At 41.5% G+C, this 12,027-nt stretch overlaps 1 protein-coding gene across 2 annotated transcripts; it reads left to right on the top strand.

Annotated features, from left to right (window-relative positions):
- The first annotated feature begins 7,598 nt into the window (after nt 1-7,598).
- LOC147605960 (uncharacterized) lies at nt 7,599-11,495 on the top strand. Of its 2 annotated transcripts, none has more exons than XM_086792719.1 (4): nt 7,599-9,417; nt 9,509-10,411; nt 10,690-10,853; nt 11,048-11,495. In XM_086792719.1, the coding sequence occupies exons 1-4, from the start codon at nt 8,832-8,834 to the stop codon at nt 11,303-11,305; spliced, it is 1,911 nt and encodes a 636-aa protein (XP_086648845.1). In that variant the 5' UTR covers nt 7,599-8,831; the 3' UTR covers nt 11,306-11,495. The 2 variants fall into 2 exon arrangements, with proteins under 2 accessions (XP_086648845.1, XP_086648846.1); XM_086792720.1 differs by having other exon boundaries at nt 7,604-9,417; nt 11,023-11,495.
- Nucleotides 11,496-12,027: the final 532 nt, after the last annotated feature.

Genomic DNA, 12,027 nt, shown 5'->3' with positions numbered 1-12,027 from the left:
GGGGGGGTGGGTTCTTGTAGAAGAGAGGACTCAAGAAGGGCGGGTTCATGTGGATTATCTAAACTAAGGGGTAGTGGGGGGGAAGAGGGCGAAGGGAGAGGAAGTGGAAGAGGAGGAGCAAGGCTTGGATCATCGCCAACGGAAGGTGTTGCTCGTTGACGTGCTCTCCACTCTCTCTTTCTCTCATGAGCTACCCTTCTCCTCTCCTCCTCTTGAACTTGGTGGATGGGGGGGAGTCTAGTCCTATCACGTTTCCGACTCCTACGACTTTGAGAACCCATTCTCAAGGAAGCTAAGAGAGAAAATATTATAAAGGCTCAATGATGGGATAGTACTAGAGATAAGTGTGGGATAGTACTAGAGATGTGTGATTATATAGGAAAAATAGGTTATCCACTTCAAATCTCATTGGATTTCCTATCTAAGATTGATTGGATAACTAAGATAAACATAAAGATAATTAAAGATAAACTATTATCCACTTAAAAATTAATATTATTTATAATATTTATTAACAAGTCTAAATATTTATCATTACTAGATATATAAATATATCTTTAAAGATATCTTTTATTTTATAATTATATAACTGCTTTTTTTAAATAAAGTATTTTTTTTAAATTTTATTCAAAGGTTTATTCTACATAAAAAATTTTCAAGAAATATAAAATTAACAAATTTATTTTTTTTAAAATTAATAATATGATCTTTAATAATATTTTTATTGATCTAATCCCAAAATATAATCCTTTAAAATTAGTGATTTTAAGTTCTTTTATTTAATAAGTTACATATATTTTATTATTTAAATTTCTATATTCTATTTCTCTAAATTACTAAATTAACTTTTCCAAAAATATGTTTTTGAAAAAAAAGGGGAGGTGGGAAGGAGATGCCACGTGTCACAAGCGTGCATGACACGTGGCATTCTCTTGACATGTGGCACGATTATGGTTGATGTGGCAATTCCATGATGTGGCATGCCATGTCACCATGTGCGAGGTGGCATGCAAAGGTGGCAAGATGATGTGGCATTAATGATGACTAGGATGATGAGGTGGGGAGTCAACTAGGTTGACCATGTTGACATGGAGGGTGGAGGTGGGTGGCAAGCTGAGGTGGCAAGCTGCTTATGTGGATCCTCTCGATGCTCACGTGGACATAAAGTGGCATGCATATATAAAGTTTGGGCCTACCCAAGCCTCACACATGGAATGAAACCTAAGCTGTGAAGTTTACCAAGCCTAGATTTCCAAACCTAACTAGGATTGGTTTTAGACTTGAAAAGGGGAGAGTGGACACAATATGAGAATTTTCACTTGGGAGGATTGAAAATGGACCTTCCCATACTCAAATCAAGCCAAATTTCTTTTAATAAATTCATGGCAACAAGAGTATTGATCCCTTGAGTTTTTAGATTGAAAGATTCAATATTTAATTTTTTAGAATTAAATTACTATTGATTTAATGGGCCTCTGACAGTCATAATAAATTTTCCAAAGTAAATCTACAAAAATCAAACCGTTAGATTTGAAATTTTACCTTATACCCACATTATACTAATCTTTCCCAATCTAATCATCACTAGATCCATACAATTTGAGCATTTTAAATGGTAGATGTGGTGGGAGGATAAAACAGTATGTTTTTTAATAATTCTAATATCTTTTAAATAATATAGAAAATAGTAGAACACATCAAAAATTACTCGATAAATCAAGTTAAGCTCTATGTTATTTGTATTTGTGATATGCAAAGTGGGAACATCATATGAGTAATAATGTAAAAGTTATAGGCAATTTACTCACATTCACTATACCTGTCTAAACCTAGGACAGGGCTTGTATACAAACTTGGTTCCCAAAGAAAAGGGGATTTGCAATTATTGGATATTCGATCAGATTATAGTTTTAGGTGCCCAACTTTGCATATGATGTTTCATTAGAAGACCTTGAAGTGAAACTCATTGGCTAACTATGAGAGATTGGCTATTCTTCTTGAAAAAATACCTGTTTTTCAGCTAAAGCCAAGGGCGCCCACGACATGAAACTAGATAACCTCATCTTGCAACCACCCTTCACCTTTACTTTAAATATGGTTTACACATGTAATAAATTGGTGTTCATGTTTACTTTAAATATGGTTGGGACAAGATAGGTCAAGGAGGGGTGTCTCTTTTGCATATATGAATTTATTTTTACATATATTAATTACATGAATTATGCATAACCCTAGGCTATAAAAAATTTAACCCGCAACAACCAGACACTTGAAAAAAATATTTCCCAGTGTCATATTTTGTGTTTTGTTGAGATAGCAAAAAAAGAAAAAAATGTTTAAAGACTTTTAAAAAGGCTAAAGTTATTGAGATAAATTTCACTAAAAATATATGGCTACTAGCATTCATTTGTACATACATTTTCAAGAAGTCAAGATTTAGCATACCACTAAGATAAAGACATGACTAATGAAAGATGAGTAAACACCCTTTGCATGTGAGATGATTCCATTTTTCCCCAAAAAATTATGTGATAATTATATATATATATATATATATATATATATATATATATAGAGAGAGAGAGAGAGAGAGAGAGAGAGAGAGAGAGAGAGAGGTCCATGTTATGATACAAATAAATAGAAAATGCTCAAAGAGATGCATTAGTCTCATTTTTGAGCTACACATTTGGATTGATTCAATGACTTGCGTACGAGCTATGTAATAAAAAAGGGCTATAACACACAAATAAATAAGAAGCAAGCCCAAGGTGTGTCTTAAGCATGTCTCCTTCCTGCATTGCAGATAGAGAGACATTGATGTGTCTAGGAAATGTGCGAATAAGTAGACCTCACTTTGATGACAATTAGATGAAAGAGTGTCAACAAAAATTTGGTGAAAGATATGAATGGATGCTTTCAAAAGTATAACTATGAAATCCTTTTTCAAGTGTATATGGACTTCTACATAAGTAACCATTATGATTATTTAAGTGATTCAATAATTTTTTTTAAAAAAAGAAAAATTCACACCAAAAAATATCCCCCTCATTTAGCTTTTTTGATTCCATGTTTTCCTTTTCGTGAACACGTGTTGATTCTACCCCTTTAAGAGTTTTCTTTGACATTAAAACTCCCAAGAAGCCACTTTTTCTACAAGTTTGAGTAACTAAATGTTTTTGTTTTCTTAAATTCAAACATTTGTAACAACTTGTTTTCAATTGTATAAATGCATAGTTAAGTCTATAAAGTACAAATAAGGATTTCATTGTGATTTAGTGGATTACACTTACAAAACTATCCATAACATCTTGGTTGACCATTGGAAAGCAGTGACTTTTAATGCTATTTTACTAAATGACGAATCAATACATAATAAATGGCATTATTTTTGCATTGAAGTTTATTCATTTCTTTTGGTGCGCACTTTATCACCATTGCATTTGTTTGGTATCAAATTCTAGGATTGAGATCACTTTATAGCCGTGGGAATTGCATTTCGAATTGTCACATGAAGCTGTTTTTAATGCAAAAGTTTGTTTTATACATTATATTTGGTTACAAGCATCAAAGTAATCAAATTAAAATCAAATTGAGTGGCATTTAATACACTATGTTTGGTTACAACCATCAAAGTTATCAAATTAGAATCAAACTAAGTGGCTTAGATAATCTCCGATTACATATGTGGTTGGATATTGAAAGGAATTTGATCCAAGAAACTTGTACAAGGCATTTACTATTATATTTTATGAAAAATTCTCGATAAGGCTAATCACGAGTGTTCTTACAGGTCTCCATGCATTCCAAACATTTACCTAGTAAATCCATGATTAGTATCATGATGGTGTGGATGAGATTCATCAGAGCATGATCTAAGCTTCTGATTTAGACTGAGCCTTGTTGTTGTGTGGTAGTTCTCATTATAAAGAAGAGTTGAAGGGTAGGAGTTGATCTTGTGGGGTTAAGGGCTTCCCCTTGTGAAGTGGGTTAGAAGTCCTGTGGGACCTCCATGTTAAATCTATTCATTATTGCTCCTTGTTAAGTGTATTATTCATTATTATGTGACCTTGGTTCACCTTTAGAGTTATTACGTGAAATTAAGGTGTGATATTACTTTGAGCCACGTGGGTGGGGGCATAAAAAAGGGATGAATACACATGTGAATCCACTATCTAGCAGGTCACGCTCAAAGGGACGAGTCATAGGCACGCCGTAGATCCGCCGCCAAACTCCTAAGCAAACTTGCAATTATGGTGGTGGCAGGCAGGCAGGCAGGCACTGGATCAAGTCAACAACCAGCCATGGGCCCCACCCCCCTCTTTTAAATAATATTTGGCCCTTTTTGTTTGAATTTAAGAAAAAAAAAGAAAAAAAGGCAAGCTACCGACCGAGATTTGAGAGAGAGCGCGCGAGGGATGTCTCTTTGCACACGCGCGAGAGGAGAGATAGAGGGGGGCGGTTTGCATGGTCTTTCACAAAGCGCATACGAGAGAGAGAGAGGGGATTTGCATGGTCTTTCACAAAGAGAGAGAGGGTAGGTTTGCGTGGTCTCTCTCTCTCTCTCTCTCTCTCGATTTGCATGGTCTCTTTGAAAGGAGAGAGAGAGAGAGAGAGAGAGAGAGAGGTATTAACGTCGGAGAGAGGGAAGATTCTTAGAGAGAGGAGAGAGATTTGCATGGTCTCTTTGAAAGGAGAGGGGAGATTCTTAGAGAGAGTAGAGAGGAGAGATTTTTAGAGAGAGGAGAGATGCATGGTCTCCTTGAGAGGAGAGAGGAGATTGGCATGGTGTGTCTCTCTCCTCTCTCCTCTCAAAGAGACAATGCAAATCCCCCTCAAAGAGACCATGCAAATCCTCTCTGTTTGCATGGTCTCTTTGAAAGGAGAGAGGAGAGGGGAGATTCTTAGAGAGAGGAGAGAGGAGAGATTTTTAGAGAGAGGAGAGGGGAGAGAGGAGAGATGCATGGTCTCCTTGAGAGGAGAGAGGAGATTGGCGTGGTGTGTCTCTCTCCTCTCTCCTCTCAAAGAGACAATGCAAATCCCCCTCAAAGAGACCATGCAAATCCTCTCTGTTTCTCTCCATTTTAAGGGAGACCATCTCTTCTCACTCCTTTAGAGGATTCTTTGAGAGAGAGGAGAGAGAGAATTTGCATGGTGTCTCTCTCTTCTAGAGGAGAGAGGAGAGAGAATAGAGGATTTGTATGGTGTCTCTCTCCTCTAGAGGATTCTTTGAGAGAGAGAGGAGAGAGAGGATTTGCATGGTGTCTCTCGTTCCTCTGGAGGATTCTTTGAGAGAGAGGATTTGTGTGGTCTTTCACAAAGCGCACACGAGAGAGAGGGGAGTGGGGATTTGCATGGTCTCTCTCGAAGGATGCGGATAATTGGTATTGTGTGTGTGTGTGTGTGTGTGTTTTGTTCCCGATTACAAAAAAGACGGAGAGTTGGATGGTGCGTTGTCTGGTGGGGAAGGCAAAGGAAGGTTTGGTTTTACCGTTTTTCCTTACGAGTTTGCATGGGATTCCGGCGCTGCCGCCTTCTCCTGGTTGCATCGTGTCTGTCCTCCCACCTACACGACGGGGCAATGTCCTCGTGAACCACCCCCCCTGCCCCACCACCATCACACACCACTCACAACTCTTCCATATTCTCTCTCAGACTCTCTCCCTTTAATTGCCTTGTGCGGGGCACTCGCATGCGGGAGCGGTGATTGTTTGCTCGCGCATAGCCTTTACGAATTACCACCTTCGACAAAAACAATTGAAAATCTAAAAAAAAATCAATTAAATGCTCGTATTGTGTGCCCCTTATTCATTTTTAGCTTACCTACCACTACACCATCCGAATGGCACCTTCTCATCCCTTTTGAAATTTCTCAAAACTGGCTTCAAGGTTGAGCTTTTTGAAATTAGAAATAATCAAGATTTTTAAAAAAGGGCGCCCCCTTGTTTGTAAATTTAGATGCCTAACCCTCTTTTTATCCCTTTTTTTCCTTATGAAATATTTGCAAATTTTAAAACCCTACCCCTCGTTTTGTCCCCTTATTTTGCATGATTTTTTGTGTGAATGCAATACCTCCACCTCTTCTGAAGTTCCTCTTATTAGAGGGTAGGCTTTAGAATCAAGACTTTAAAATATAAAAAAAGAACAATATTGAGATAAAAAGGAGTATGTTTCCCCCTCCTTTTTTGTAATTTTTAGATTCCTAACCCCTTAAGCCTTTGACACTACCACCACCCACACTCTCTCACCCTCTCATCTCTTTTATTCCCTTTTTAAAATCCCCTTTGTTTTTCCTTTATATGAACTAGTGTGCTTCACACATATATAATTCTCAACTTGATATTTTTCTCTTTTCGAATCTCCAAATTGCGTCCCGAACATCCAGAACCTCCAAATATTTGCCATATGACAAATTCATGTAGAGAGCTTGGTATTTTTTAAATTCAACCCTTCCTCTCGAACCTCCTCTTCGAACCGAACCTCCAAATATTTGCCATATGACAAATTCATGTAGAGAGCTTGGTATTTTTTACATTCAACCCTTCCTCTCAAACCTCCTCTTCGAACCTCCAAATTGCATCTCGAACTACCAAGCTCCAAATATTTGCCATATAAGAGTCCCAAATTGCGTCCCGAACCTCCAAATATTTGCCATATGACAAATTCATGTAGAGAGCTTGGTATTTTTTAAATTCAACCCTTCCTAGAACCTCCTCTTCGAACCTCCAAATTGAATCTAGAACCACCAAATCCTTGCCACATGAGAGTTTAATGAAACTCTTCCTTTATAGAATATAGAAAAGATATGTTTTCAACTCTTTTCAAGTTTGAAATCCTCAAAATAGGGCCTACAATGAGTTTTGTTTTAAATGAGAGCATGCTTAAAATTGAGACTTTGAAATTAAGGACAAGAGAAAAAGGAAGCTCGAAATGAGTGTTGCCCCCCCCCCCCCCCTCCCCTTCTTTTGTTTGTAATATTTAGATGTCTAACCCCCTAACCCTGTGACACCCCCCCCCCACTGTCCAGAGAGAGAGACACACACACACACACCTCGTTGGTTCCTTCCCGGTGTGAAGCTTGGGCGAACAAGTCATGTCACTTGGGATTTATTTTATTACCGTGCTAAGGCTGCCAAAGAAGGAATCAGGGGCAGCAGTTTTGCTTGCTTTCTCCGGATTTTCAAACGTGTGTGGGGAGTGCTGAGTAGTGCGCATGCGAGGTGCGGTAGGTCGTTGTTCTTCGGTACGACGATATGAGAGGGGTAACGTGAGAACTGGGAAAATATTATAATGTGGGGCTGGGTTTTGTCAGTGGAATTCTAGCAGCTACTATACGTCAAGGTATACGGTGCGTGGTCATCCCCCTGAGCTCTACTTGTATATTGTGGGCAGACAGGCATAATAGAAGCTTGAGAGAGACACAGAGACAGAGAGAGACACAGAGAGAGAGAGAGAGAGAGAGAGAGCATTTCCTGCCTTGCCTCGGCCAGCGGGGCATTGATGACGCGAGTAGTGGAATGCTCGGGGTTGGCCAACATCAAATGCCATGACTTTTCTCGCAGACAAATAATGCTTATTTCTCACATTTCCAGGATTGCCTGGAGAGAGAGAAACAGAGAGAGAGAGAGAGAGGGGCCTTGTCGCCATCGCCATCTCTACCACTCCTCCGAGAGTATAGCACCGGCAGTGGCAGCACGCGCAGTCAGGGTGGCGCGGTCATGGAAAAAAAAAACCCAATAAATATTTTAATCCAAGAGTGGGCGTCGAGGACGGGCGGTTTAATAAACCCTCCGCCTGCCACTTCAGCTTTTCACTAGCGGCGCAGCCGTGAAAAAGGAGGCAGCCCTACTGGAAGAAGTCGGTGCAAGATTCCCACCTGTGGCCGCCCGTCGCCCGCCCTTCTCTCTTCCTCTTCACACAGCCCGAGGACAAAAAAAATTTCCCCTTGTAATTCTAATTATTAGGTCATTATAGAACTAATTTTATGCTAGTACATGAGCATCCCCTCCCCTCGAGGTTCCTTCTGCGTTTTGCCTCTCACTATCTCCCTCATCATCATCATCATCATCATCATCATCTCCTCCGCCTCTGGTTCTTCTTCTTGTAGAGCAAGGCCAACACAACGCAATCGATAATAGACATCTATATGTGTGTGTAGAAATATAGAATCCTCACGTCATCTATGTGCTAATTCTCACAAATGCTCTTTCCACACCAGCACGCAAAGGCCATACATTTCCGTTCACAGCAGCAAGCTCCTCCACACTCAGCAAATTCTCCAGCCCATTCATTATGCTCCAGTTCTAATTGCTGCAGTTTTGAAAAAGAAGAAAGAAAGTCAGCGGGCCATCTGCAGCCGTTGATCTCCTGCAAGGAGAGGTGTCTCTGTTGCATCATAATTTGCAGCCTGCCGTTTGATCTCCGAGTACATCCAAGCTTTATTTGGCCGTACGCAGATGCAAGGATGAGGTGAGCGGCAGCCCATTTTTTCTACCAGGAGGCTGACCTCCTCCTCCTGCTGCTGCTGCTGCTGCTGCTGCTGCTGGCGCTGCTGCTGCTGCTGGTAGTAGACTGTGGTGATAGTACTGGGTACTCCCCCCCCTCTTGATTTTTTCTCGAAGATGGAGTTGTGGTTCTCCTAGTTGCAAGTCACGTGCTCACATACAAGCTCCCCCATCGCCATTCCAGAATATATTTATCTGCTCGAATTCTACTGGACAGATCAACACAGCACACAGTGGTCCTCCTGCAAAGGCAGCTGCTGCTTCTGCTTTTGCAGCAACCTTGCCAGATATGCATTCGCTGTTGCTTTCCTGAGAGCCTTCCCACAAGCCATGTTTCCTGAAGAAGGTGCAGACCCAGACCCTTATGTCCATGACGATCGACTGCCTCTATCAATTAGTAGCAGCACCACTTCTGAAAACGCAAGCTGCCACCATCACCTCCATCACCCCCACCATCACCATCAGCAACAACAACAGGCCAGTGTTATCAACCGATGGCCGCCTGTTGCCCATTATCCTGCGCCAGACATGGCCCGCGCGGAAAGACTACTGCTGGAGGGGGGACTACCGAGGCACCAATATGTTCAGGCGGCGTCTACTGCAAGAGTCCGAGATATTGAGGCGGCACAACTGCCGTTGCAGCCGCCGGGCGCTGGCGCTGCTGCTAGTGGCAGCTCCCCTCAGCTTATAAACAATATGCTCGGGGACTCACTACTGCCTCTTTCGATTCCCGCAGAGCACCTATATAATGAGCAGCTTCTGCGTTCTTACAACAAGGGTGGGCAGTTTCCCCTTGATCCTAGAATGTACGAGAACATCCATCCAAATCAGGAGCTTCAATTTGCGAGTCAGAATAATTCTGTGTTAAGCAGGACATTGGAGAACTTAGGCAGATCATCGGCTGGCGGCAACACAAGTGAGTGGTCTGGTACTGTGCGTTAATTTTTCTCTCTGGAAAAGGTTAATCTTAATTCAATTGATGATTATCTAATGATCTTGTTGTATAGATGAGTCGGTGTCTGCAGCAGCAGCGGCGGCGGTGCGTTACGAGGAGGCATGCACGCCAAGACCACGATGGTGCCCTACTCAAGAGCAGATTCAAATCTTGGAGTCGCTCTTCAACTCCGGAACCACCACCCCCTCTCGCGACATGATTGTGGAAATCGCCGCCCAGCTTCGAAAATATGGCACCATCGCAGAGGCCAATGTGTTCTACTGGTTCCAAAACCGCAAGGCAAGGGCCAAGAGGAAGCTGCAACCACCACCACCACCTAGTCATGGTGCACCTGCCGGCTCTAACAATGAAGAGAGATCATCATCAGATCATCATGCAGAAGGTGGTAGTAGCGGTACCACGGCTTCTACTACTGCTGCTGCTGCTCCTACTGTAGCTGGGGAGACTCAAACTAAGACTAGAAGGGTTTCTTTGAAGCCATCAGCCTCCTCTTCAATGAGCTCTACCTCTCCACCACTTATTACTGAGTTAGGCCCAGCAGCGCCGGCAGCTCGACTGCAGCAATTACAGCCCAAACCATTGCTAAACCCATCTCTACAAGAGTCTTTACTCGTGCCTAATCGTATCACTAATAACCCCCCTAATCAAGATAATCAAGCCACCTTGTTCTGGCCTCACCAGCAATTGGGAAGGATGGAAGATCAGGCCGCCGGAGCTGAAGCGGGTGGCTCACTTCATAGCTACCCGGCGCATCATGTGGGATCATCTTTTTTTAGGAGGGCTAGTTCTGCAGGGCAGCATGGTAATTTGCAGCTAATTGATCCTAGAATATCCTTGTCTCTTGCCCCTCCTGCACAGCACCACCAGCAACCACCACAATCTGGTCGTGGCCAACCTGGTGTATTGAACTATGTGGCACCGTCTGATCATCAAATTTTGCAAGCAACTAGCAAAGGTACTACTCATCGTTTTACATGCATTATGATGATATTATTATTACCCCCAATTTCCATGCATTATAATTCTAATATTATTATTATTGCCCCCAATTTCCATGCATTATAACTAGAATAATATTACACATGCATTATCACAGCATTGAACCCCCATTTTCCATGTATATAACGATGTTATTATTATTATTATTGCCACTACCACATGAACCAACTAGGCAACTAGTGTAAAATTTTAATATTAAAACGGCTCTAAAATGTAGACTTTTGTGTCACCCAGGAATCTTGCTTATTGACCCAAGAGATTCTTTAGGAGAAAATGCAATGCTGGATGCTAGCTGTAGTAGCAGCGTGAACACAGGTTTCTTTTCACACATTGGGACCAGCAGGCCTTTATCTATGAGTGGAGTAGAATGCAATCAACTGAGAGACCAGGTTCCTCAGGTAATGCACCTAACCTACATCTCTCTCTCTCTCTCTATATGTGTGTGCGTGCGTGCGTGCGTGTGTGCGTGTGCGTGTGTGTGTGTGTGTGTGTGTTTTGTTCCCTTTCGTAATTACAAAAGACTCAATGATACCAGAGGCTGCTTTAATTGACCTAAACTCCTTGCAGTCTTCCCTGCCTCTTGCTAGGACAGGTGACTACCAACAAGCAGCAAGATTATCGGTACCCTCTTTGCCAGATGGGGAGGACCAGCTTCAGCTCTGGGAAGAACTCGACCCTTGTGGTAACTTGGGGCCGTGGGCCGGCCATAGCCAACATTAGTGGCTGTGATCAGACTTTATATTATCGGTCCCCATGTTTTTTTTTTGTGAGGTGTAATCTCACGCATGCTGCAAACACGGGAATGCTTCAAGCAATCCTGTGTGTTAAGGCTTATTTTGAGGGAGTTTAATTGAGGGATTGCAACAAGTGAGTATCTTTTGGATTTAAATAACGACTCTCTCGATCGATCTCTCTCTCTCTCTCTCCCCCGCTCCCCCCCCCCCCCCCCCCACACACACACACACACACACACACACACGAGAGTGGTATCTTGTATGATGTTTTTCATTCATAATATCAATGTGTTTAGTACGAGTGCATACAATGTCTACACAACTTGTATTAATCTGCCACCCGTTTGTCACTCAAATCTTGTCCTTGGCTTTGCATCGGTAGTTTGAGTCCTCTAATGACTATGTAAGCTAGAATTTTAATGTCATGTTACACAAGTTTGATGTCTTGATCGTGTTGAGTGGCCTGTAGTAACAATATGTAAGCTAGAATTTAATCTCATATGTTCCTTCCATCTGATCTACCGAATTACACCGTCCTTATATGACCTAAATACATTACATGTTTTTACAATTTGGAAGTGTTATTTGGTTGCCATATCAAAATTTCGACTCTTTGGTGGGTATAACAAAACCCTAGATAACACTTGGATTAAAGGGTTTCTTATACAAAGTGAACAAGAGTAATGCCTTCACGAGCCTCACTTCACCAAAGATAACACTTGCATTAAAGGGTCTCTTATACAAAGAGAACAAGAGTAATACCTTCTAAGAAAAAAAACCCATTAGTTATGGAAGTAGTTCAATTTTAGATGTTTTTCTAAGATGGTCATTACACACT

Source organism: Cibotium barometz, chromosome 58 (genome assembly GCF_041138505.1).
Source record: "Cibotium barometz isolate CiBa-2024 chromosome 58, ASM4113850v1, whole genome shotgun sequence".
NCBI classification, from domain to species: Eukaryota; Viridiplantae; Streptophyta; class Polypodiopsida; order Cyatheales; family Cibotiaceae; genus Cibotium; species Cibotium barometz.
This window is presented reverse-complemented; position numbering and strand designations above follow the sequence as displayed.